Here is a 25,180-nt window from a genome sequence, read left to right on the forward strand (position 1 = left end):
AAAGATGCATGACTTGTGATGTTGTGATGTTGAGGGAGGGGTCAGAATTCAGGAGATTAGATAGTGACTCCAGTGTCCCTTTAAGTTTTAAAAAAATTCAAAACAGATTGAAAAATAATACAATTATCCAATTCTTCTGAAAGCTTAATTCTGAAGGGAAAACAAAATAAGAAGAGGTTGTACAGTAGACAGCAAGAGCTGTTTGTTTCAGATAGCAGAAGCATGAGCACCTTTATTGGCAATGATAAAAGAAAACACAGAGGCTGATGATGTACTTACTATCTGGCCTGCAGATCAATTTCCCAGTGGTGTGCTGCAAGCACTCAGCCAAGGGCTAAGCACTGGCCATGAACAGCCTCTTCAGTTCATCTCTGCCTACTTTAGAAATGTTATTTGGTATGTGTGCTAAGAAGAGAAAAGTTACCAGGCCCTATTTCAGTTAATCCTCAAATCAAAAAAATGAATTTCATCCATTCATTTAACATTTGAGCACAATTAAGTGTTAGCACTTTCTTAGGGCTAGAAATACAGCACAGAGGGGCTGGGGTTGTGGTTCATCGGTAGAGTGCTCGCCTAGCATGTGCAAGGCCCTGGGTTCAATCCTCAGCACCACATAAAAATAAATAAATAAAGGTATTGTGTCCAACTACAACTAAAAAATAAATACTAAAAACAAAACAAAACAAAAAAAAATACAGCACAGAGCCAAAGAAACCAAGTCTGGCCCTCACAGAGGAATAAGGAGGAACCAAGTATATATTATAAGACTACAGATATCATAGATAAAAATAAAGCAGAATAGGGAGGGTAGGGGGGAATATAGGTTAGTCAGCAAAGACCTCATGAATAAAAGTGGCATTTAAGCAGATTTCAAAATGGTAAAGGAGCAAACCAAAGATGATAAAAAAGAAAAAAGTTTTAAAGAGAGAAACAGAAAAATGCAAAGACCCTATGGTAGAAGTGTGGCTGTTATGTTGAATAAATAGCAATGATGCCATAATATAGCCTAAGAGACACTTCAATTCTAAATGAGGTATTTCTCAATGGTTATTAACATCTGAAGAGAGCAGCATTTTCATCCAATAATGAAAAAAAACTTTCCGTAAAAAAGGTAACACATAAACTATATAATATACTGCCTAAAAAGGGAAATTAAAAAGTTAATAATAAAAATAAACTAGATCTTCTCTATCAGAAGTGAAATACTAAGTCTGAAACCCTAAATGCCTGCCCCATCCTTTCTGTAGCCCCCACTATGCTGGGCCACAGCTGATAGCAGAGCAGAGAGGACCCAGAGCTCCAATTAGAAAGGTCACAGGAACAAGACCTATCTTATCTTGTTCCATGATTACAATTAATTATTGTGTTCTATATTATGTTGATCTGTAGTGCTAATGCAATCTGTTAAAGCTCAATGAAAATTAGAATAAGTCAAGTTTGAATAATAAGCAACCCTTTATTTGCTGACTGCCATTACAAAAACTGATTACATTAGCAACAAAAAAGTGTTTTCTTGAGTTGATGTCAGAGGCAGTTACTCCCCAAAATGTTAAGTAAAACAGTGTACAACATCAGTATTAAAATGTTAAATTTTACATTGTCTTTATCACTTTGATCTTCTGAACAATTTAATTGAGCAAAATAAGGTAAAAGATTACATGTTTATTTCATCTTCAGGAATGTAAAGGTCTAATTATTCAAACAGTTTTTATTATAAAACTAAACTCTGAAGGTGTCTACAGAGTTGGCTTTTTTTTAAATGTTTTTCTTTAAATCAGTAGTCTAACAAGGATTAGAAAAGACAAAACTCTGTTCAGTGTTTCTGACAAAGTAGAAAGGGTGAAAACATAAATAAGGCTTTAATTTGGCAAAATATAATACAATGCCTTCTGTTATCCTCAAACGAATGGTTTCCCAGTCACTTCACTCTGTAAAAGATCAGAAAGAAATTCATTTTAAAACAAAGCAACGAAAGGCAATCTGAATACATTCATTGTATACAAATTCCATTTGATCTAGCTCAGTCCTTTCAAGTAGGCTCAAAGAAATACACACTAATGATAATCAAAATAAAAGACAAGCCAGTGACACACATGTAATCCCAGCAGCTCAGGAGGTTGAGGTAGGAGGATTGCAAGTTCAAAGCCAGCCTCTGAAAAAGTGAGGCGCTAAGCAACTCAGTGAGACCCTGTCTCTAAATAAAATACAAAATAGGGCTGGGGATGTGGCTCAGTGGTCAAATGCCCTTGAATTCAATCCCCAGTACCCACCCCTCCAAAAAAGACAATTGTCAGGATTCAAAAGTTTTCAGGTAAAAAAATTAATAATGTAAGCCAAGTCCTATTAGAAACTATTTAAGAGAACAACATTGGGAACCATTTTTATTAGCCCTATTCAAGAGAACATAAACCTAAAGCAAGTAAGTAGCACGGAAAGGAGAGATTGAAATTTACAACTATCCCCGCCTCAAATAAATAATAAGGTCTAAAGGCATGGGATAAAAGACAATCTTATAAAAGCGCTCCTCAAATAAAACCCTTCCCTTACAACACAAAGGCCTGTTGGCTATCTTTAGAACGTTGAGCATATTTAATAAACTTTTGGTATTATTAAATGCAAAGAAGGGCTCTATATTAATATTAGATCCAGGTTTAGGATATTACTAACAATGCTAGCAAAAGTGGTTTCTTTGGACTGGACTAGGAGAAGCCATTCTAGAACAGATATAAGAACTAACAGCAAGGAAAGAAGTTGCACATATACTGCGAGGAGAGTTTCTTATTTTAAGAATCCCTTGTTAAAGGTGAAGTGAAAAATTAGGGTGCTGACTAGAAGGAAAAATGTGATTAAAATAAAACGCTGAGCATGTTTTCAATACTGAACAAAGGGACCATAAAGAGAGAGTAAGGTAGCAGTCATGGGAAGGTGAGACAGAAGAGTTTCCCATGAAGCCAGGTTGTTTCACAATTTGAAAACAGGAGAATGCAGCAGAAGGGTGACTTCAAGAAACTGAAGAGGTCATTTTACAAGGATGAAAGATGGAAAGAAGAGTCATTACTTTTGCTGATAGGTTAAAGAATGAGGAAAGTCTTCTGAGAGTTAACTGACTTGAATTAGCATTTTAAAGACAACATATGCTCAGTTTGGTCCTAGGATGAGAAGTCTTTAAAAGTGGAACAGTATGCCCGCCTCAAAAGAAGGATACTTAGTTCATATGTGAATACTCTACCCTAGGCAGTGTGACCTGAATCATTTATAAAGCAATAAAATCCAAATAACAAGAACAAAACCTGTATACTCACCAGCTAGAACACAAGTCATTTTTAAGTGCTAATCAACTGGAGCTTTCTAAGGTAATATAGACAATAAAAGCTCATTTGGATTTATTTATCCTCAATTAAAATTCTCACTTCAGGTGTTAAAAAATAGATTTCTTAGATTACCCCCAAGACCAACTTCAGTAAAACAGCTTCCAACCTAAAGAATGGAAGTCTAGGGGCTGGGGTGGTGGCTCAATGGTAGTGTGCTTGCCTGGCATGTGTGAGGCACTGGGTTTGATTCTCAGCACTACATATAAACAAATAAATGAATAAAGATCCACCAATAACTAATAAAAAAAAAAAAGAATGGAAGTAGGGCTGGGGTTATGACTCAGTGGTAGAGCGCTCGCCTAGCATGTACGATGAGGCCCTGGGTCTGATCCTCAGCACCACATAAAAATAAATAAAGGTATTGTGCCCAACTACAAAAAAGAATGGAAGTCTAATACATACCTTAGGCATAATCAATTTTGTGTGTTCTTTTTTCATGTAAAAATTAATTGTAATGACTTGATTCTCAGATCAGCAATCTTACGTCAATAAAAATGTTATGGTCACTTCATTTTACCAAGTCATAAACAGAGGGGAAATAAGAAAATATCACCCAAATAGTTCATATGAACTAAGATCATAAGAAATTAATGAAGCAGTTATAAGCATTATGGCAATGCCCATACCCTGATAGCCAAGTGACAACAGAGTTTGAAAAAAGGTCAAAGTAGGCAAAAAATAAAAAATTTCTCCCCCTCCAAGATGAAAGACCTTTAAAATATACACAAGAGGGAAACAAAACTCCAAGAAAAAAAACAGGCTGTAATCTGAAACTTCCAAGACAGATAAAGAATGAATATTCCCTTTAGTGAAATGATGAGTTTCCTTTATTTGTGGTAAATACACATCACCCTCCCTTCACTATGTCTGTTATCCTTAAATAGACAGTGGAACTTCAATTCTCCTTACCCAAGGCCTGGTAGTGTTATTTCTCCTTTGTGAGCTGTTGGTTTGCTGACTGTAGCAACTGCTGTAACTGTGTGAGAGTCTGATTTAGACTTATAAACATTTTCTCCTTTTCAGAAGACTCCTGAAAAGAAGATATAAGTGATGAACTCCAACACAAGGAAAAGGAATGTACAACCAAAATCAGAAAATATTGTATTGTTGTTTCAAATACAAACATGAAAATCTGAAAACATACATGAAAATCAGCAACAGCAAAAAACACATAGAGAAAAGTTGGTTGCTACCTATTAGTGCCAACTATTTGGCAAAAAAAAAAAAAAAAAACCTATGCTGCAAAATATGTTCTCACTTAGCCACCTACGAAGAAATCTGTAATCTATGAATATCAGAAATAAATCCATTTTTTTCTTTCAGGAAAAAAAAAAGAGCAGAGTCGAACAAGTCACAGTTAACATATATTGAATTCTTATTGGATGCCAGGCATTGCTACTCACTATCTTAGATATATTAAGTATTAACCCGTTTATTCCTTCAACAACCTTACAAGATAGAGTTATTATTACAGGGTATTATTTACATTGCCTTTTTTAGATGGGCAACTAAAGCACAGAGTAATGAAACAATATGCCCAAAATTACACATGAAGGTATGAAGTCACAAGGCCAGGATTCACAAGCAGTCGAACTCCAGAGGCTTTACCCATAAGCATTATACCATTCTTTTTCTCCACTCAAACCATGAAAATTAACATAATATGTCACTAGGCAACAGTAAAAACAAACATCAATCAAATCAGTGCATTTGAGAGGTGATACTTTGAAGAAAAGACTTTTAACTAAAAGCAAAGTAGTAGTAGAGCACTTGCCTAGCATGCACAAAACCTGGGGTTCAATCCTCAGTTCTGTAATCAAAATAACAACACAAAGAACAACACAAAATATCTGATGAAAATAGTTTTCTGGTCAGAGACAGATCTTGCAAATATTTAATCTCCACATAGTTTACAAGATATTAGCACAGAGATTTTGGGTTAAAGAAAATATGTACCGTTTCTGAGGAAACTTCACTATTCTCTATAACAATAGTGTCTCCAGCAGCTTTTACTATTTTGGACTGGATAAGATCCAGTGACTGTTGAGCCTGCAAGGAAAGCAATATAGTAGCCAATAAATAAATTTATACAAAATGAGTGATTCTGTTACATACTTTATACAACATTAAACCTCTTCTCAAGCCAGGGGCAGTGACACATGCCTGTGATCCCAGGGGCTCAGGAGGTTCAGACAGGAGGATCAAGAGTTCAAAGCCTGCCTCAGCAATGACAAGGTGCTAAGCAACTCAGTGAGACCCTGTCTCTACCTAAAATACAAAACAGAGCTGGGGATGTGGCCCGGGGGGGGGGGGGGGGGGGGAGTGTCCCTGAGTTCAATCCTGGATACCACCAAAAAAACAAAAAACAAAAAACCACTCCTCTCAAGACAATGTAGAATTTTGGCATCAAAATGAAAATAGCTACATTCCCCCACCAGATTATAAGAACACATGCTCACTGTTTCAAAAAGTTCAAATCCAGAAACTGTATGAAGAAATTAAAAATAGAAAGAAAGATGATCGATACTTAGGTTAGAATCAGATTTGGGGTCAGTCAATTCTAGTCGACTTTTTGTACAGCTCACATCTGAAAATGTTTTAAATCTTTAAATATTTTTTAAAAAGAAACAGAGAACATCTGAGAGAAACCACATATGGCCCACACATCCTACAATATTCTGACTCCTAATCTAGATCCCTCTCTGTGCATAATCTGTGCTTACAGGAAACTGGCAGAAATTTTAATATAAATGGATTTTAACATACATGCTGTTTTACTTTTCTGTTTTACAAAGTGTTTTATTAACATTTTTCAGTCAACATATATATGCATTTTCAATTGAGTGTTGCACAGAAATACATTATCTATTGTGTAAATCAAGACAGGTAACTGATAAACCTATCATTGCCATTTTAGCCATCATACATAACATGGCCTATCCAAATCTTTGAGCATCTGTTTAATATCTTTAAAGTACTTTCTAAGAAACTATGCTGCTAGATTAAAACTGCATATTTTTTATTTTGATTCAGGGGTCAAAAATTAGAACACATCAAAAAAATTCACAGCTCAACCCTGACAGTATACCACGTATCAAGGTTTGTACTTTAAAACTCTCTAAATTCACATTTTTTTTCCTACATTAAAATAATGTGAAGCAATTCTGGATTCCTAAACTTTTACATAACAATAATTACAAGCTATAAGCATATAGAACCATCAAAAATACTCCTTTCCTACTTTAAAAGGTAATATTTTTAAAAATAAAATATTTATAAAAAATCTATTAGACTAGTTTGACAGTATATAATACTGGTGAGGGTATAAGGCAACAAGAACTTGCAGGGAGGAATATAAATCACTATAGGATTGGGGGGTATCAATTTATAGTAACTATCAAAATTTAAGCTGAGTGTGGCAGAGCACACCATGACTTAAGAGGTTGAGGCAAAATGATCACAAATTTAAATTGCCTTAGCAATTTAGGGAGACCCCCATCTCAAAATAAAAAAGTAAGAAGTCTGGAGATATAGCTTAGTGGTAGAACATCCCTGGTTCAAACCCCAATTCTGGAAGGGTGGGAGTTAAAGATGTGCATACCCCTTGATGTTGCAGTTCCAAGAAAGTGACATACTTGCTTTGTTAATGACTGTATCTCCCATAAACACTACCACAGTTTTAAAGCACATATGAACTTTACTACTAAAAGTGTCTCATGATGGACGCTGTGGCACAAGCCTATAAACCAGTAACTTAGGAGACTGAGGCAGGAGGATCCCCAATTTGAGGCCAGACAGCAACTTAACATAGCCTGATCTCAAAATTAAAAAGGGGTGCAGATGTAGGGAGGTAGTTGAGTGTTGTAAAGCACTCCTGGGTTCAGCCCTCAGTATACACACACACACACACACACACACACACACACACACACACACCAGAAATACAAATAAACGGTAAATCTAATAAAAATAATAAAATATGCAACCCTAAAAAATCATCCATTTATTATGAGATTAAGAAATATGTATTTGTACAAAGAAATAAATGAAAGCAATTTCTGAAACAACAGAAATATAGACATCTTTCAGTTTTACCCATAAAGATCAATAGATGTATACTTTGTAAATGACTACATATGTGAAGTCCCAATTTTAAAAATATGGATGTAATCTGATTATATAATTAAATTTAAATTTTTACTGTTTTATAATTATAAAATGTGATGAAATGAGCTGAATTAAAAATAATGGAAAATAAGTCAAAACTATAAAAAGAGCCAGCTTCAATTTATAAGGATACAAAAGAAAAACTCCAAAATTAACTGTGTTTTCTTAAGATACAAGGCACAACACAGGCTCACAATATTGTGTCTCCATGTCAAGCAGCCTTACCTTATGTAAATCACCAGCTACCTTCTGTCTTTCACTTTGTTCAGTTTTAAGTTTTATGACTGTTTCATTTAACTGGGTCTTCAACTGTAAAAAAAATAAAAATAAAGGAACACCACAATTAACTTAATTTGCACGCTTCTTTGATTATACCGATACCGCTAGGACTTTAGAAAGAGTATGAAAGAACAGGATCACTAACAGTTATTATGCACAGTGGATTAGCCAATATGCTACACCAGATGTACAGAAAAGCTAAGCAGTGGAGGTTTCCATCTGTAGAGCTACACGTAAGAAAAACTATAGAAATGAACTAAAGTTTGAAATAGAAAACTACAAATGCAAAAAACAAATCAAATTCCTGTAAAGCGCCTTTTAAAGGAGTCACTATTCAAAGTTATTGAAATCATTCCAAATTAAAAGGCAAATAAAAATGTTACCAATTAATTTTTAAAGGCTTTCTTAATCTACATAGTTCAATTAAAGAGTCAATTGTATGATATTTTTAAAGACATTGAATAGAAGATTACAAATCCAGTAAAATGAAGAACTTAAATGTTGATCATCCAGTAAAGACTTGACTAAAAAAAGCAATGCAAGATCATACTTCTTAATAACCAACTTTTCGAGTTATAAAAATCTATAAAACTCTAGTGCCAATATAGAATGCCTCTTCCCTGACAACTATTTGAATAAAATATGAGGGGAATGAACTATGCTGCCCAACAATAACTTTCTTTTTAAACTTAATCAAGTTAACTGTTTTTGTCTTGCACCCATAGGCATAACTGTCCAAACAGTTCTGGAGACTTAAAAAGGGAAAAATATAAGATACTGTCATTTAAAATTGGAGGGAGAATTACTGGGCAGGTGGGGAGAGCATTCCATTTGGAAATTGTATTTGGGGTACAACTTAAATACCAAAGTAGTGTTTGCTTCTTTACTAAACTTTGTGTTTAATACTTATGTCAGAGAGATTAATCTTTTGGTCCAAGAACACAAAGTATGTACAGGCAAACAAAAATTATTCTATCTTAAAATGTGGCAATAGTTAACCTGAGCAAACCAAGACTAAAATAAGATTTCAAACTCAAGCATAAGGGGGAAAAAAATGAAAGCAAGTACCACGTGAAATGGTTTTTTGACAGAACTGTAAAGGGGCAAAAAAAATATTACAAAAGAGAACACCAGGCTAAATGGAGATGTAGCTGTAATCCTCGTTACAAGATAGAGGCTGAATCAGCCACTGAGCACTAAAGTTAAAAGGCAAAAATCACTTTACAGCTAATTAGAAGTGATAATAAAAAAAAAAAAACATTATTATGGGGTAAAGACTTACAACTGTGGCATATCATAATCCTGATAAAACATATGAACAGATCCAGTCTTACACAGCAGTGGGAATGAGTTCAATTAAAATAAAGCATGGGTAAATAAAAGATATTTTATTTAAAAAAAAGGGATGTGTGTGTTTTGAGAAATAATTTCTCATATAGCCCAGCTCAAAAAACTGATTCTCATAAATCACTGTCATAACATAGAAGAATAATCACAAATGAATTAAGAAGTTTTAACTTGGTTTATATAGTAGTACTGATGAGAAACTTACTGAAATCTTCCTAAAATATGTTCAGGTACTTTAAAAAAAAATCTAACTCCATACTGTAACAACTTTTAAGTCACAGGAAAATAGAATGATTATTGTTTGAAACAAAGTAAGATGGCCAACTTCATATAAAAACTAAGCCTGTCAATAACAAGTATAAATTTCTAGAAACTGAAAAATGGGAATGCAGGTAACTATATGTTTTAAGACATTTAGCTAATTGTAGTCATCTGTAAACCTATATTGTGTGGACTACTATGTGTTAAGTAATTTGTTGATAAGGAATTTTATAATGTTTTGTTATTTGTAGTTTATAGAAAGACTAGTTAAAACAAGAAACTAGGTTTCTGTCCTTGAATAAAGAGCATGTATCTTCTCCCAGATTAGAAAATAAGACGTTCAATTAACTATTGTAGTTAAAGAAGAGAATCTTCGGGCTGGGGTTGTGGCTCAGCAGTACAGCACTCGCCTAGCATGTGTGAGGCCTTGGGTTTGATCCTCAGCACTACATAAAAATAAATATAAATAAATAAATAAAGGTGTTGTGTTCAACTACAAATAAAAATAATATTAAAAAAATAAGAAGAGAATCTTCAAAACTCAGTCAAACTTTCGTTTCTTTATTCACTGAAAATATTGTGGTTGGAGAAATGAGGCTTTATAAAATGAAGGAAACTTTGAAAAAGAGCTGGAAGCCAAACATGCCATTGTTAGGAGCTAAGAAAGAAGAATCATCAGATTATAAAGATTATCTTAAACTTACAAAAAATGCCAAGCTAAAGATGGTTAGCAAAGAATAAGTTTGGATGGTTTCTCCACATGTCAATACAAGTGTTTTCAGAGCCTCCTTGATACCCAGTGGAGAACAAGCTTCTTACCAAATTTAGCTCTTCATTCTGTCTTACTGCTTCAGAATATGAATCATCAAGTTTTTTCTGCAATTCAGTCAACAGATCTTTCAGCTGCAATGAAGTTTAGAGTTTAAGATTGATCTCCTTATGATATCCCATGTTTTGTATACTACTCGGAAGCTCTTCCACAAAAAACTCATACTGAAATATTTTATCACTCTGTTATAAGCTTAATTTGAATTGAGAAGCAAGGATGAAAAAATTCTATTTAAAGTACCTCTCTGACTTCTGTAACATAGGTAGATCGTTCAATTTCTGCCTTCTCTAGTTCCATTTCCAAATGTTCTCGTTCTCTCCTCAGCTAGCAATAAACAAAGAAGGAAAAGTTAACACACTAAAGATTTCCTTTTATGACGTTTCTCCACAATGAAAAGTTAGGACTTTTAGGAATATGAAATTATATCAACTCAAACACTGCCTGAGATATTAAGAACATAACTTGATCATTTTTAGATAAAAATTATCTTGAAACACAGATCTTTGGGGCTGGCTCTGTAGATCAGTGGCAGAGTGCTTATATCACATGTGTGAGGCACTAGGTTCGATCCTCAGCACCACATAAAAACAAATGAATATAAAAAAATATTGTGTTCATCTACAACTAAAAAAGTATTTAAGAAAAAAATTTTAAAAATACAGATCTTTGGACAATCCATGTCAAATATTAGTTTATAAGTTACAAGTCAAATAATCAACATACATTTTCAATATCTTTGTTTTCTCTTCTTAATCGCTCTAGCTCTTGCTCTGAAGATGTAAATGATGACTGCATCTGAAATGTGAAACAATTATAAGACCAAGCAAACCACCAAGGATACACATCTTATACCTTGTACAATTCTGAATCATTTAAAAGACATTACAGAGGTTTTGAAATGTGTCTCATTTAAAGTCATACTGAGTTTTTAAAGAATTTAAAACATAAGAATTAGGACTACACAATAACACTGAGGTCCCATGAACATAAAAATGAATTATTAATCTTTTCTTGAATATTATATATCATGGATTAATATTAATGTTTTAAAACTAGTTTTGAACCCAAAACTCTTCACCATATGGTATCACAGAGTAACTTCCAAAGCATTTTACATTCTATTTTATCACCCTTCAGTCATACTCTACAAGTGACTTTGAAACATGAGTGGGCCTCAGAAACCCAGAGGGCTCATTAGATTAAACTGCTGCCACTCCTACACATTTCAGATTCCAAAGTTTGGGGAAGGGCAAAGACCATGCACTTCTCACATATTCCTAGGTGATGCTGCTGCTGCTGCTAGTCTAGACCACACACTCTCAAACTAATGCTTACGTTTTTCTATTTTCAATACCTGCTTAATAGTCTTTTGTGATTCATCAACCTTAACTTTCCATTTATTTTCTTCTTGCTCCACACTTCTCTGAAGCTTCTGTAAAATTCCTTCCTACAGACAAAGGTACAGTTGTTTGGAAAAATTCATGTTAAACTATTTAGGCTATAAATGAATAAGTTAATGATTTAAAAGTCATTTCGTACTGTTTCTGCAAGGACAGATTTATATTTTTCACACTCCAGCTGTAAAAGCGTGTGCATTTCATCAGCTTCTTTCAACTTGTGCTCTAGAACCTGCAAAGAATGAAATTTTTTTAAAAAATTCTAATTTTACAAGATTTGTTCTTCAAATTTGTTTTAGTATTTAATGTTACATTACAATAAACGGTTTCAGACTGTTCACAGTGAAGTACTAAATTTCAACCTTCCAAGCAGCAATGAAGTTCAATGACTTTTTGGTCATTCAGTGTTTACTAGTAAAACTTTTGAAGTCCACTCACTCAAAATAGATTACATAATTTTATGGTCAATGAGTTTATTGCTTTTTAGTCAGATGGTAAAATCAAAGTAGACACACATGTAAAGGCTACAATGTTCATCTTACAGACAGGAAAAGGAATTTTATTCATGCCACTTGAGATTCAAGAGAAATATTAATATTAAATTCCCTCACTTTCAGTGGTCAAAGATAAACTCCAATTCAGGTTTTTAATACTACTAGTGGAACATATGGAGGCACTGCAGAAAACCATGAAGACTCAACCTACCTACCTCAACTGATCATTACTTTTTAAACTCAAACTAAAAAGAAAGAGATAATCACATATTGTTTTAGAAATGATTATGACACAGTTAGAGAAAGGGAGGACTTTAGCTTTGTACATAATCAGATGTAAGGAAAACTTAATAGTATTTTCACTAAACTCTATACAAAATGAAATCACCTTCTTATACTTTCCTCAAAAAATCATGATCCTACTAAAAATACATCTTTTATATCTTTCCAGAGTTTATGAAAACAAGTTCTGATTTACTCCTTTTTCCATGTTTAAATTTGGACAATTCACTTTTTGTACCAACCTTAACCTCCTCTGAACCTGAAGTTCCAGCTATACATTCTTTGGCCTTCTGTTCAAATCCACACAACCATTCACTGTAATTCTGTAGGGGGAAAAAGACAAAGTCATCGATTTCCAAAAAAAATCTAAAAGAAATAAATCAAACATTTAAAGTAACTAAAGTAGACAAATATAAAAGAAAACTTCACAGATAACATCTCATTAGAAATATTAAAGAGGCAATGTAACACTAAAAATATACCTATGCACCACCATCAAAATAAAATTCCTATTTATCCTGACAAACAATATTTGCAACTCAATTCTGAACTCAAAGATAGAAGACCAAGGCTCAAACCTGGCTTCCACCACTTACAAGCACCAGGACCAATTAACTCAATCTTTAAATCACTGGAAATCTAGAATAATTAATTTTTAAAAACTTCTTTTCAAATACAACAGTGCTTAAAAACTAAGTACCCTGAATTAAAAACTGTAAGTTAAGTTTTGCCCAGAGGATTTCAAATTCTTTGATAGCATTTAGGGGTTCCTGAAAATGCTACATCAAATTAAAAACTGTATATTATAAATTATTTTTAAAGTCATAATGAGAAATGACATGCATGTGCAAACAATTCCTCAAATCCAACAAAAACCTCAACTTGTAAGATATGAAGGATAAGAAAATATTTATCTTGAAACATCAAGAAATAAGCTTCTTTGTTATTAGCATAATTTAATAAAATCATTGGCTTTAAAAAGGCTTTTATACATGAAATAAATACTTTATTGCTTCCTATTGCTGTTTTGATAAGTAGATCCCCATGGAGAGATTAAACTATAAAGACATTGAGGTGTGGGAGGTTAACTGACATGAATAACACATATTCTAGTTTTAGACATTATTCTAAATTTCAGAGTAAATTATTCTAAATCTTTCAAGCTTCCTTTGTGAATTTTAAACTCTGATGAAAAGAGTATTTGTTCAATATTACAAATCAAAATTTCTTCTTATACATCTCTTAAGTCTTTAGTTTAACTCAAAAAGGAACACTATGTTTCTGTTAACTCTTATAAAGCATTTTACTTCTGTGGCTGAATTTGAGATGGTCTATCAACAATCAAATAAGAATAAAAATAAGATGCTGAGATCACCCCATAGTACAATACCTTCAACATCACATTGTTTACATAGCTTTTCCATTTTATAAAAGAATGACATTTTCACATTATAAATTTGAACCACAACTCCAAGTATATGATTTAACTTCTACTTAACAGCTTCAAATATTGAGATTTAAAATTAGATGAAAAACTGATTTAATCACTTAACATTTATAAATCTCCCTCACCAAGGTCATATAGTTTAATCTCTCCATGTTAATCTGCTCAGCAAAACAGCAACAGCAAATTAAAAAAAAAAATCTAATGTATAAAAGTCTATTAATGTTTAGTTTAATGTATTTTTCAGATACAGACAATATGCATAAGTATTTACATGAACAAAAGCCAAAGAATATCTTCCATGTTTTATTGGTGATTTATAAATTTTTAGTCATTTGGTTATTGTCAAGGGGTTACTACTATTAACAATGAATTCTCTGAAATGGACCAAATTATGTTATATGCATCTATGAATATGTCAAAATAAACCCTGATATTATGTATAACTATAGTACACTAATCAAAACTGGAAAAAAAATGAAATTGTGCTGGGCACAGTGGCACATGCCTGTAATCCTAGATAGTCGGGAGACTGAGGCAAGAGGATCATACATTTCAAGGCCAGTCTGGGCAATGTCTCAAAACAAAAAAGGCTGGGTATGTAGCTCAGTGGTAGAGCATTTGCCTAGCACATGCAAGGCCTTGGATTCAATCCTCAGCACCAAAATTTAAAAGAAATCAAAATGAATATGCCACATTTAGAAGAAAATTTTTGCTGTTGGTAGTCTTTCACAATCTTTGAAAAACAGCAACTACCAGTCATTAATTCTCTTGGTTAATACTGCCAAATAAATAAATCTTTAAATTGTATTTCCATTAATAAAGTAGAAACAAAAATAAATATGGCCACAAAAGAAAATTATAAAATATATTCACTGTAAGCCCTCCTTGTAGATTCAATGTAATAATAGCACTTGAATTGACAGTGTATTTACCCAGGGCTAGATATTTCATCAGTTTATTTAATTGAAACAATTTTATATCACAACTGGAGAAATGCAAGCAATGACTAAATATACAAAATGAAGAATATATTTCTTAATGTAATACTATATTTAAAGGAATTCTTTTTTTTGGAAAGAAACACTGTTGTTTGAATGCCTTCAAAATAACCCATGCAGTGCAAGATGGGAGGTAAAACAAGACTGTTTATATTGATACATGGCATATATTGATAATTGCTCAAGAAGGATATTGGGCTCACTATTCCAGTATCTCTTCTTCTGAACACATAAACTATTTTCCATTAAAATAAAAAAGATGTACCCCACCACTTTAAGAAACACGTGCATATTCACTGGACTTCTCCACTCTCAAATACTTTCTGTGTAATTTTCTGAACCAAATTAACTTTTCTTTCCTACTTAAAACATGTACATCCTTACATAAATCAAGTTGTTTCTATTATCTTTAAGATTTTTGCTTGAAGAAGTTAATAAGATGACCAAAATCTTGAGTTTTACAATGTAGAGGTTGGGTTCATAGTATTGAGTACACAAAGAAATAAAATGTTGCTACAACTAAGAAGTAATCACTTAAAATTAAGTTCTACTTTGAGCAAAACCATTAAGAATATTATTGGTTTTATTGACCATTCAGAAACAATTCTTTCCCAGATATGTTTATAATTCTCTAAATTTTATAGAATACAACAAAAGTTTCAGATGAATATATACATGAGTTGTGAAACAAGGTATCTTTTATAACTACTCAAAAGCACCCTGGATTAATGAAGGGACAGATTAAGGTATCGACACACTATCAAAACCAAGTGTTGACAGCAAATACTGTGCATTCAACTTTCTTGAATAATGTCATGTTAAAAAAGTAATAAATTATTCTTACCAAATTAGAAGGGACAGACACTTTTGGAAATAATTTTTTGAGAACCTCTTTAGCCTTCAACTCAACAGCTTCTACATGTTGCTGTCTTTCCTAAAGCAGAAAACAGACCAAATCAAACTTAGAAAATAACAATTTTTTAAAAGAAGAGAAAAAACTATGGTCTTTTAAGCACTAAAGGAGGAAAAAGTCAATGTAAAACAAAAATTACTTTAATACTGGCAAATGTCAGGATTTTTCATTTTAAAATATTAAAATGCTTTCAAAATTAGAAAAAATCTGCAAAATCTCTAAAGCATCCTAAGTAGCAAATAATGTTTTATATTAATCAAGCCAAAACAATATCTGATAATATGGTCATTTTCCTTGGCATTAGAAATCAAATGATTTGCCTTTCCAGGAACAATTCCAAACACACACACACACACACACACACACACACACACACACACACACCCCAACCAGAAAGAAGGGGGGCAGGGCGGAAACTTCTGTAGAGTTAAAACTTTATAAACTACCTTACCAAGAAATACGTATCTGGGCAACATAAATGACATTTACTAGCTACCAAATCTCGATTAAAAAAAAACCCATCAATCATAGGACTATAATGCCATGGTAATTAATTAAAAATAAAATGGGAAATTTCATATTTCCATCTTCAATGTCAGGTGAAGCTATTTATGCTAAACAAAAGAACCACCAAAAATTCATGGGTGGAAAAAAATGGGAAAAAGAAGAGAACAAGGAAAAACTAATGACATTATTTCACTAATGCTGAGCATAAAGAAGACTAATTCTGACACTTGTACATGGACTCCATCAGCTGTAAATTTAAAGTATTACAAATGTATAAATCTAAAGTTGCTGATTCTAAATCCAACTTCAATGGATAATAAACTCAAAACCATTGTTTGTCAAAATTAGGGTGATTATTTGATCACACCTGTCCCCCAAAATCTAATAATCAAACTATCTCCTTAAAAGGAAAAACAAACTATAAAAATGTACATCTATACCAAGCCAAGAAAATCATCACAAAACAACACTCCTGAGTTTCAACAAATGATAAGAAAGCAAACATGCTAGCAACATCTTAATTATATCTTTCTCTAATCATTTAAGATGGATCTTTGAAATCAATTACTGACTTAAGGTACACACATTTCAATTTAAGAAAATCTAATTACATGAAAATCTAAATCTGTATAACAAAAAGCTAGAGATTTCATCATATTGCTATTACTTTATTAAGGACTTTTGGCAGTATTTTCAAATAGTTGTTTTACTGGGGCATTTTCAATAATTCAACAAAGTTCACTAAATTGCAGAAATACACCCACCAGCATAAAATAAGGTGTAGTCATTCAACAACAACAACAACAACTTCAGAGGCTATTTTGAGGGTGTTTGTGTGTGGTGCTGGAGATCGACCCCGGGCCTTGTGCATGCAAGGCAAGCAGTCTACCAACTGACTATATGCCCTGCCCAATTTTGAGGTAATTTTTACTATTTGATCAGTGATTATCACAGGCAATCTTTAAAGAAAATTAGTTAGGAAAAGACTGTGGAACAGAAGCTTTTTGAAAACTTATTTAAAAAAAAAAGAACTAAAGTGAATGTTTAACTTCTTTTTGTTTTATTTTGTGTGGTAGCAAGATGGAAACCTAGAAGCATTCTACCACTCATCTACATCCCCAATTCTTTTTGTTTGGAGATAAGGTCTTTCTAAGTTGCTACGGCTGGATGGAACTTGAAATCCTCCTGCCTAAGCCTTCAGGGTCTCTGACCAGGGCAGTAGTGTCTAACTTCTAACAAGGGCTACAAAGATGAGAAGTTACTTTTATTGCCCACCCCCAACCCTCAGGGATGAGCATCAAACCCAGGGTTATCACACTTCCAGGGCAAGCCTAGGAAGCTTTACCATTGAACCACACACCCCAACAAGAAGTTACTTTTATTCTGTATTAACAATTTTAGCTAAAAAGTTTTCATTTGACATAATGGTTTGATTATAATCCATTATTCCACTTCAACACCAGGAAAAGATCTAATGTTGGATATTGCATTATAATTTCCTTACCATCTTTAAGTGGTACATATATGTATGTATGTGTGTGTGTGTATGTATGTATATATCTTATGTAAACCTGTCATTTATAGTAGCTCCTCAAAAGTATTTTTTACTTTAAAAATAGTCCTGGAAATTTGGTAAATTGACTGTTACTTATTTCTAATACCTAAATCACTGAAATGTGTTACATGGTTACTTCTTGCAATACAATTTGTGGCTGGGTCAATCAATATCACTTGACACCTATGCTATTTAAGGACTGTCTAAATTTTGTTAAAATGGAGAAGACTGAATTTTATTCTCTGTAGATCATTAGCTGTGCAAAAAGCCATCATGCACACAAAATCTAGCTCTCTTTTAGAAACATAATATGCAAACATGCTCTCGAAGGTGGCAGGTAGCTTCTTACAGGAATGGCAAGATCAGCACTTTCTAGACATCCAGTATTACTAGCAAAATAAATGGTAAAGGGTAGCTCTTAACAGTGAAAAACAAAAGTACAGAAACAGGCAGAACTGTGACTATACAACTGCAACCATTCACAATTAAACAATAATGCCTTGACTATTCTAGATTTTTCTACTCTGTGGCCTAAATTTCTCCACTCCTAATACCTACTCAACTATTTCAAATTTAAGTTTTAGTAAAAATTACAATCAAGTCAACAGGCATATAAGTAAATAACAAATAAGGGAAATGTAAAACTATATTCTGCTAAGAAAACCCTTCAAATGTCTTAAGATTTGTATTTAAAATTCAGCAGATTACCTTGGCACATAAACCACTTTAAGAATGCTGAATTAAATTATATGGGTTCTTTCAATAACCCATCTACAAAATTCAATACTCCTGTTCCACATTGATTCAATTCTCTCAATCTTTAAAAACTACTCCTTCGTTATAATTCATTACAAATCTTCACACCCAATAAACAAGTTAAGCTCAAGGAGAATGTCCTTCATTGTTCTGAAGACAATGAGGATTATGTGTTTCAGGAGTACTTTCCAAACTCTGGTCAAAATAATTAATGCTTGATACTAATATTCCATTTTAAACATGACTCATGTGTCATTACTATCCACCTGCCTCAAAATGTAAAAAGTTTAAGTCCCCTTCTCCTAAAGAACCATCTTCAATAACATACTCAGAACTGATATCTTTCCTATATTTCTTAAGACTTATCATTACTTCTTCCTGGTGTAGCCTCCTTCCCCCAAAATCTTGTTTGCTGTGCATCACAGATACATGTTAGGTATGTGTCTGCTAAAACAGATTTCTTTGGTTTGGGGTTTTCACTGAAGTTCTCTTAACTACCCCCAACAGGCACACTTTCTGAAAAAAACCTATGTGCCTAGCACAGGCCTTCTGAGACTCTTCAGCAAAAGCTCCAACAGAGATCATCCCAACAAATAAGCATGCCCAAAACTAAAGCCTCAAGGAGTATACGAAAAAAGCAGAAATGACAAGAAATGATAAATGTGGATGGTAAGATTTTATATTTAAATTGCAGTAAAATTAAATGCTTTAGTCTGATTTTAAGACAAGCTGCAGATTTTCTCTGTTCAGTGGATTGTTTCTAAGAGTTAGCATTACAACCTTGGAAGTCTTGTTCACTTTGTCCTGCAGCATTTTTTCAGTTGATGCCAATGCTTCCATTGCTTCCCAGTTTTTCTCCCGAAGGTCCTAATCATTTTTAGAAAGAATGATTTCAGTTTATCCATTATTAAAAAATTTTTGCGTTTCACTTCATCAGTATTTTGCACTGCATTTAAATGCTGGTTACTGCAAAATCATTTCAATGGGAAAGTATGTATATTAGCAAAAAAATAAAAAGCAATGTTTAGAAGTTTGAATGAGAAAATAAAGATGCCCGCCTTCCTTAGTACACACACTGAATATGCCAGCTTTAAAAGTAATTACTGTGCACACGTGAAAAAGAAGAAAGCATTCAAAAGTAAACACACAAACCAAGATCACAAGTATGATTTCGGGTACACTGAACATTAGAAGATTAAGGACAGAGCAAATACACAAGTATTGCAAAAAGCTTTTCATGTGATTTTTAAAAGGGCCCAATATTATCATGGGACTTTCCACTGTAGCACATTTTTTCCTTTAATGTTTTAATAAAGTTAACATATTTCTAGTATACCTAAAAATGACACAGTAATTTACTGTGTTCCCTTTCTTTCATGGCATGGTCAAATGTGTATGCCACAAAACCAACCTAACACAAACTGTACAAACTAGTTGTGTGAGGCAAATAGGCAGCTGGAAAACTGTAAAACATGTTCTCATACAGGAGAAACAAAGGTCATCGAAAAACTGAGCTCCAAAAGATCTTGATTTTAACAGCATTTCAATAGCAAATATAAGTAAAGACAATCTGCTAACTTTCAGTCTTACTTCAGAATCAGAAATCTAAATATAACCCAAAAGTAAAAAGCCAATATTCACCATGTATTGAATACTTAGGTGCCAAATACTGTATTTGGCATATCACAAATTCTCGCTAATGCTTACAACAATTTATAATATTTATTCCCATTTTATAGAGAGGGAACCATAACTGAATGTTAGGAAATCTGGCCACCAATACAAAGTAAATGAAGTGGCAGAACTAGAATGGACTGACGCTGCACTCTGCCGGCCTCCAGTGTCCTGGCTCTTTCCACGCTTCAAGGCCTCCGGTGCCGTTGCCATTGCTGCTGCTCCTGTATTAAACTGGCATTACCATGCCCTCCTTATCTCAAAATCCCAATAAAACACAGTTAAAATGTTAGCAGGATATTGGCAAGTTCACCTCAAGTTCTGTTGCTAAGCAATGCTGTTAGTAATGTTACATGACATACGAAGGGCAACTCATGTACCTAATTTTGACAAACTCAGGGGTGCAGGAAAATGCCAACTTGTTAAATTAACAATTTGACCCAAATTTTTAAAAGTTTAACTTATACTAGATAACATATATATTTATTATCAACATCTCCTTAGATTTCAATAATAATTTGGTCTCATTAATCATATTTTTATGTACAAAAATGCATCCTAGAGCAAGAATTTTTGGACTCTATTTATAGGGATCACCTTCTGGTAAGAGAAAATGTATGACATTCACCTAAATTCACTATTTGTCTGTTCAGAAAGAATACCAGACTAAGAGCTCCTAAAGAACTGTTCCCTCCCATTTTAGTATAAATGCATTCAGGTTCTAGGGCTTCTAACAAACTTAATTACCAAAACACGCACTGCATCTCAAGTTAAAAAAAAAAAAAAAGGAAAGGAAAGCTCCAGAAGGCTCTGAAAACTTAATTATTGATCAATACTGGCATTACTTTTAGTCTATAAAAAGGCTAGCCTGATCTAAATAGGAGTAAATATCTTTGATTTTAAAATACTGAGTTTGAAAGATTATTTTTCCAAATAAAAGTTCAATAAAAAGTCAATTACATTTTTAGTTAAAAAATCCAAAGCTTTAATAGTTAAAATATTTCTATGTGTAAAAATTGTCTTTTACCTATTAAAAAAATCTACTCCTCAATAAAATGATTACTCTAATCATGCACCTCTTATCAAAAAAGTTAAAACATAGAAAGCAATAGTACTTTCTTACAAAGATTAAGAAAAATATTTCTGAAGCAACTTTTCAATGTTGAATAAAAAGAAGTTTTATTTTTATTTAGATTTACTTACATTATTTTTCTTCCTTTGGTGTTCAACAGCATCTTTCAAAGAATCTAACTCATTCTGGAGACCAGTTATTTCCTTCTCTCTGTCTGAAATTCTAAACCAGAATATTAGTACATATTTTAGGCAAACAGTGATTTTAGATGAACAGTAACACAACTTCGATATTAGGTAAACAATAATGTAATTTAGATACCTATGTATGAATATTTGTTATCACAAAATAGATGTTCTGAAAACTGTATTAACTTAGCTACTATTTACCACAGAAAGTCCATCATACGAATTCTTAATTTCAGAAATGATTTTTCAAAGAAGTTTACACATATGAAATGCTGAGGTTTGTTCTAAAAAGAAAACAACTATTAAGAAATAGTTCATGAATACATGAACCACTGTCATCACAGTTATTTTCCTTTTTTTACCTCGATCAGCTATTTTCAGAAGAGTGAAAACTGATACAAAGGCAGTCCCCTACATTAATTTTTTTTTTTTTTCCGCAGAAGGCAATGAAACAGTTATGGCTTTAAGTAACTAAACCACAATAAAAGCATGATATTAAAATGAGCAAGGAGTAATTTTGCCATTTTCACATCTTAGGATTTATTTATTTTTTCCCCCATGGTCCTATCCAATGAACTAATTATTTCCCATAAATGCAGAAAGCCATGGCAAAGATTCATAGTTAAGAGTGGCTTGAGTTAAATTACAGATAGCTCCTTCTTAAGAATGGGGCTCTAAATAAGGGGTGCCATGCCCAGAGTCTGTTTTAGTATGGCCTTGAAATAAGCGCTGTTTTAACTTTTTTTTTTTTTTTTAAAGATAAGGTCTCACTATGTTGCTCATACAACATTTTGAACTTAAAATAAATTTACATGCATAAACTTATTTTAAGTATATATTGCTCAGGCTATAGTCTCAGACTCACGGCCTCCAGTAATCCACCCACCTCAGCCTCCCAAGTAGCTGGAACTACAGAAAAGCACCATCATGCCTAGTCTCCTGTTTTGTTTTTAAAGGTTGAAAAATAAAAATAGTATGAAACAAAGACCTACGTAGATCCCAAAATCTAAAATATTCATTATTAGACCCTTTAATAGAAAATCTTTACAGATCCAGGATCAAGACTAAAAAATAGTAAATAATTCTAACCAAATAAGTGACCAACTTTATAAAGAAGCCAAAAGGAAAATTATTATTTAGATTAAATCTAACCATTTAGATTACCAATATCACCTATTAATATTCTTAATGTGGCTGAGATTTAACACTTGACACATGCTATAACTTATCTGAAATGACCTCAAATGTAGCCTCCTAGCAAAAGTTATAGGTCAAAAAGAACTTTCAGTTTTTTTTTTAAAGTTCTACTTAAAAGAGAGCAAGTGGAAAGATTATAAATTTTCTTTAAAATCCAAGAGTTAACCCAAAATGTGAACCATTATATTGCACAATGAGATCTAGAATAAAGAAGACTCAGTAGGAAAACTGAGGTAACTAAAGGTGATCTAGTAAAGTTGTTAAAGTGTAGTTTGATTGGATATTTTCCTAATGCCTAAAAAAAGAGAAAAAAAAATATCTCCCTTAGCAAGATACTCAAAGAAATCTAAATACAATTAGAAGGAGCATCCACCAGCCAAAGACACAGCTAAACTCCTCTGATGAGCAGTTCAAGATATGTAAACAGAACTGTAAAAAATAGGTGATCATTTGCAGTCCCATTAAATTATTTCTGAGAACTCTTTAGCACATAAAATGTTATCACTTCCCAAACTATGAATCAAACTTATTACTTACACTTTCAATAATTCCTCATGAGGGGGGAAAGAAGATACCTATTTAAAAAGAATTAAATGTTATTTCAAAACAAAACTTTCTAGAAGAAAAAAAAAAATCTTCTCACATATAAATTAAGACAATACCAAAAGAGAAAATACCATTGTTCCCCCGTGTTAGCACCTTAACTTTGTGATTTTAATAAAATCATGTACAAATTTGTAAGATGTACTGAGTACTAACTCTAATTTTCATTGTCACTATATACTTAAACTCTTCATTTAACAAATACTTATTAAGTTCCTATGGGCAAAGCACTGAGGTAATATTTAACTAAAAACACTGACTTTTCACTTGGGCTTGCAAAAGGAAAAACTTGACATCTCTGTCTCCAGTTTATATCTGATGTTTTGTTCTAAATCACCTTGGATTCCAGGTACAAGAGGTATAATCGATAAACATCATGTAATGAGTCAAAACTACTCCCCAGGCAACAATAACTTTTTCATCATCCCAACAATGCCATCCTGACCAATTCTGAAATAATAAAAAACCAGGCCACAATCTGACCAAGATTGCTAAACTATGCATATTTCTGGTTCCTCTTGTCTATATAATCTGTAAGTTCATGCCAGTACCCCCAAAGACAAGGCTAGAAACACTGATTTCCCTTTTACTTCCTGGTGTCCCACCAAGATTTAAGTTCCTTTCCTGATTTTCACCATTACTTTTTCTGTTTTGTGGGCAACTAGCCACATTTTATTTATTTGGATCCCTGGAGCCAGTCTTCCTGCCTAGGACTCCAGTAATAGAAATAGCTTGAATTTCCATACTTTATAATCCATATTTCACTATGTAAAAATTTTAATTTTTCAAAAGTAACTTTAAAAAACCCTTAAATGAAAATGAAATCAAAAGGAAAGTTTGGAAATTTTCCTAATATGTAACAAAAAGTTCACTTTTACATAATATGCACACAGCCTTCACATATTTATTCCTTGATGACTTCAATCTCCCAACCTAAATATTACAAACTTCTTGTCAACCAGGATTCTACTTCCTTTTTTTTTTTTTAATAACCTTCATTTATTTATTTATATGTGGTGCTGAGGATCAAACCCAGAGCCTTGCTAGGCAAGCACTCTACCACTGAGCCACAATCTCAGCTCAGGATTCTAATTCTTTGCCTTTCAAAATAAATAATATTGTATCCATACATTTGTAAATAAAATTGTGGGGAATATGCCATTTAAAATTTTTAAATTTTATTTTTATCAAGCAGAGTTACCACCTTGAATATATATTTTAAATAATGGTAGATACACCATTACTTACAACATACTTGTTTTTCTCCAATTATTGATTTTTTTTTTTAGAAAGCAACAATAGCATAGACATGTTTAAAATGACCTCTGTAAGATTTTAAGTAACTTCATGAGAAAAGCAATCTAGAGGATCAGAATACAGACAGATATAAAAAAAAAAAAAAGCTAAATTCAGATAATAATATTATTTGGGTATATTTTTATATATTGTAGATTATTTTATCTTGGCTATGGCATAGCAAATTGCTTTGTCTTACAGGAAATTTGATAAATGTTTGTATAAATAATAGAACTCTTTAATCTCAATGAAAATGTAAAAAACTGCAAGACTAATTATTGTATAATTTTTACAATATATATTTATTATATTTTTATATATTATAATTTTGTTGGTTGTATAATTTTTACCACAAAGGCAAAAGGCAGGACATTTAATAATACCTACCTGTTGGTAATTTTGTTGCTTAAGCTGCTCAATCTGGGATTGAAACAATTTGTTTTCATCTTGTACCTCCTATTTCAACAAAAATAAGACATGAATACCCAACAGAGACTTTTATTTTCCATAAGTTTTTGAAGTACATCATACAATCCAGAAAAATTGC

General features: G+C 32.7%; 1 protein-coding gene across 12 annotated transcripts in view; it reads right to left on the reverse strand.

The window, feature by feature from the left end:
* Positions 1-1,442: 1,442 nt before the first annotated feature.
* Ktn1 (kinectin 1) overlaps positions 1,443-25,180 on the reverse strand; it is a 105,562-nt gene continuing 81,824 nt past the window's right edge. For 6 of the 12 annotated variants that reach the window (XM_077800059.1, XM_077800062.1, XM_077800060.1 and 3 more), the window contains 15 exons: positions 25,021-25,089; positions 23,272-23,309; positions 21,481-21,571; positions 19,384-19,470; positions 15,717-15,806; positions 12,670-12,750; positions 11,794-11,883; positions 11,609-11,701; positions 10,978-11,049; positions 10,495-10,578; positions 10,245-10,328; positions 7,764-7,847; positions 5,328-5,420; positions 4,281-4,401; positions 1,443-1,928 (listed from right to left, as the gene is read on the reverse strand). In XM_077800059.1, coding sequence (XP_077656185.1) covers positions 4,297-4,401; positions 5,328-5,420; positions 7,764-7,847; positions 10,245-10,328; positions 10,495-10,578; positions 10,978-11,049; positions 11,609-11,701; positions 11,794-11,883; positions 12,670-12,750; positions 15,717-15,806; positions 19,384-19,470; positions 21,481-21,571; positions 23,272-23,309; positions 25,021-25,089 — 1,161 coding nt within the window. In that variant the 3' untranslated portion in view covers positions 1,443-1,928; positions 4,281-4,296. The remainder of the gene's footprint in view (positions 1,929-4,280; positions 4,402-5,327; positions 5,421-7,763; positions 7,848-10,244; positions 10,329-10,494; positions 10,579-10,977; positions 11,050-11,608; positions 11,702-11,793; positions 11,884-12,669; positions 12,751-15,716; positions 15,807-19,383; positions 19,471-21,480; positions 21,572-23,271; positions 23,310-25,020; positions 25,090-25,180) is intronic. The other 6 variants (XM_077800065.1, XM_026384086.2, XM_077800064.1 and 3 more) reach the window with 3 other exon arrangements.

The sequence above is a fragment of the Urocitellus parryii genome, chromosome 6 (assembly GCF_045843805.1).
Source record: "Urocitellus parryii isolate mUroPar1 chromosome 6, mUroPar1.hap1, whole genome shotgun sequence".
Classification (NCBI taxonomy): Eukaryota; Metazoa; Chordata; class Mammalia; order Rodentia; family Sciuridae; genus Urocitellus; species Urocitellus parryii.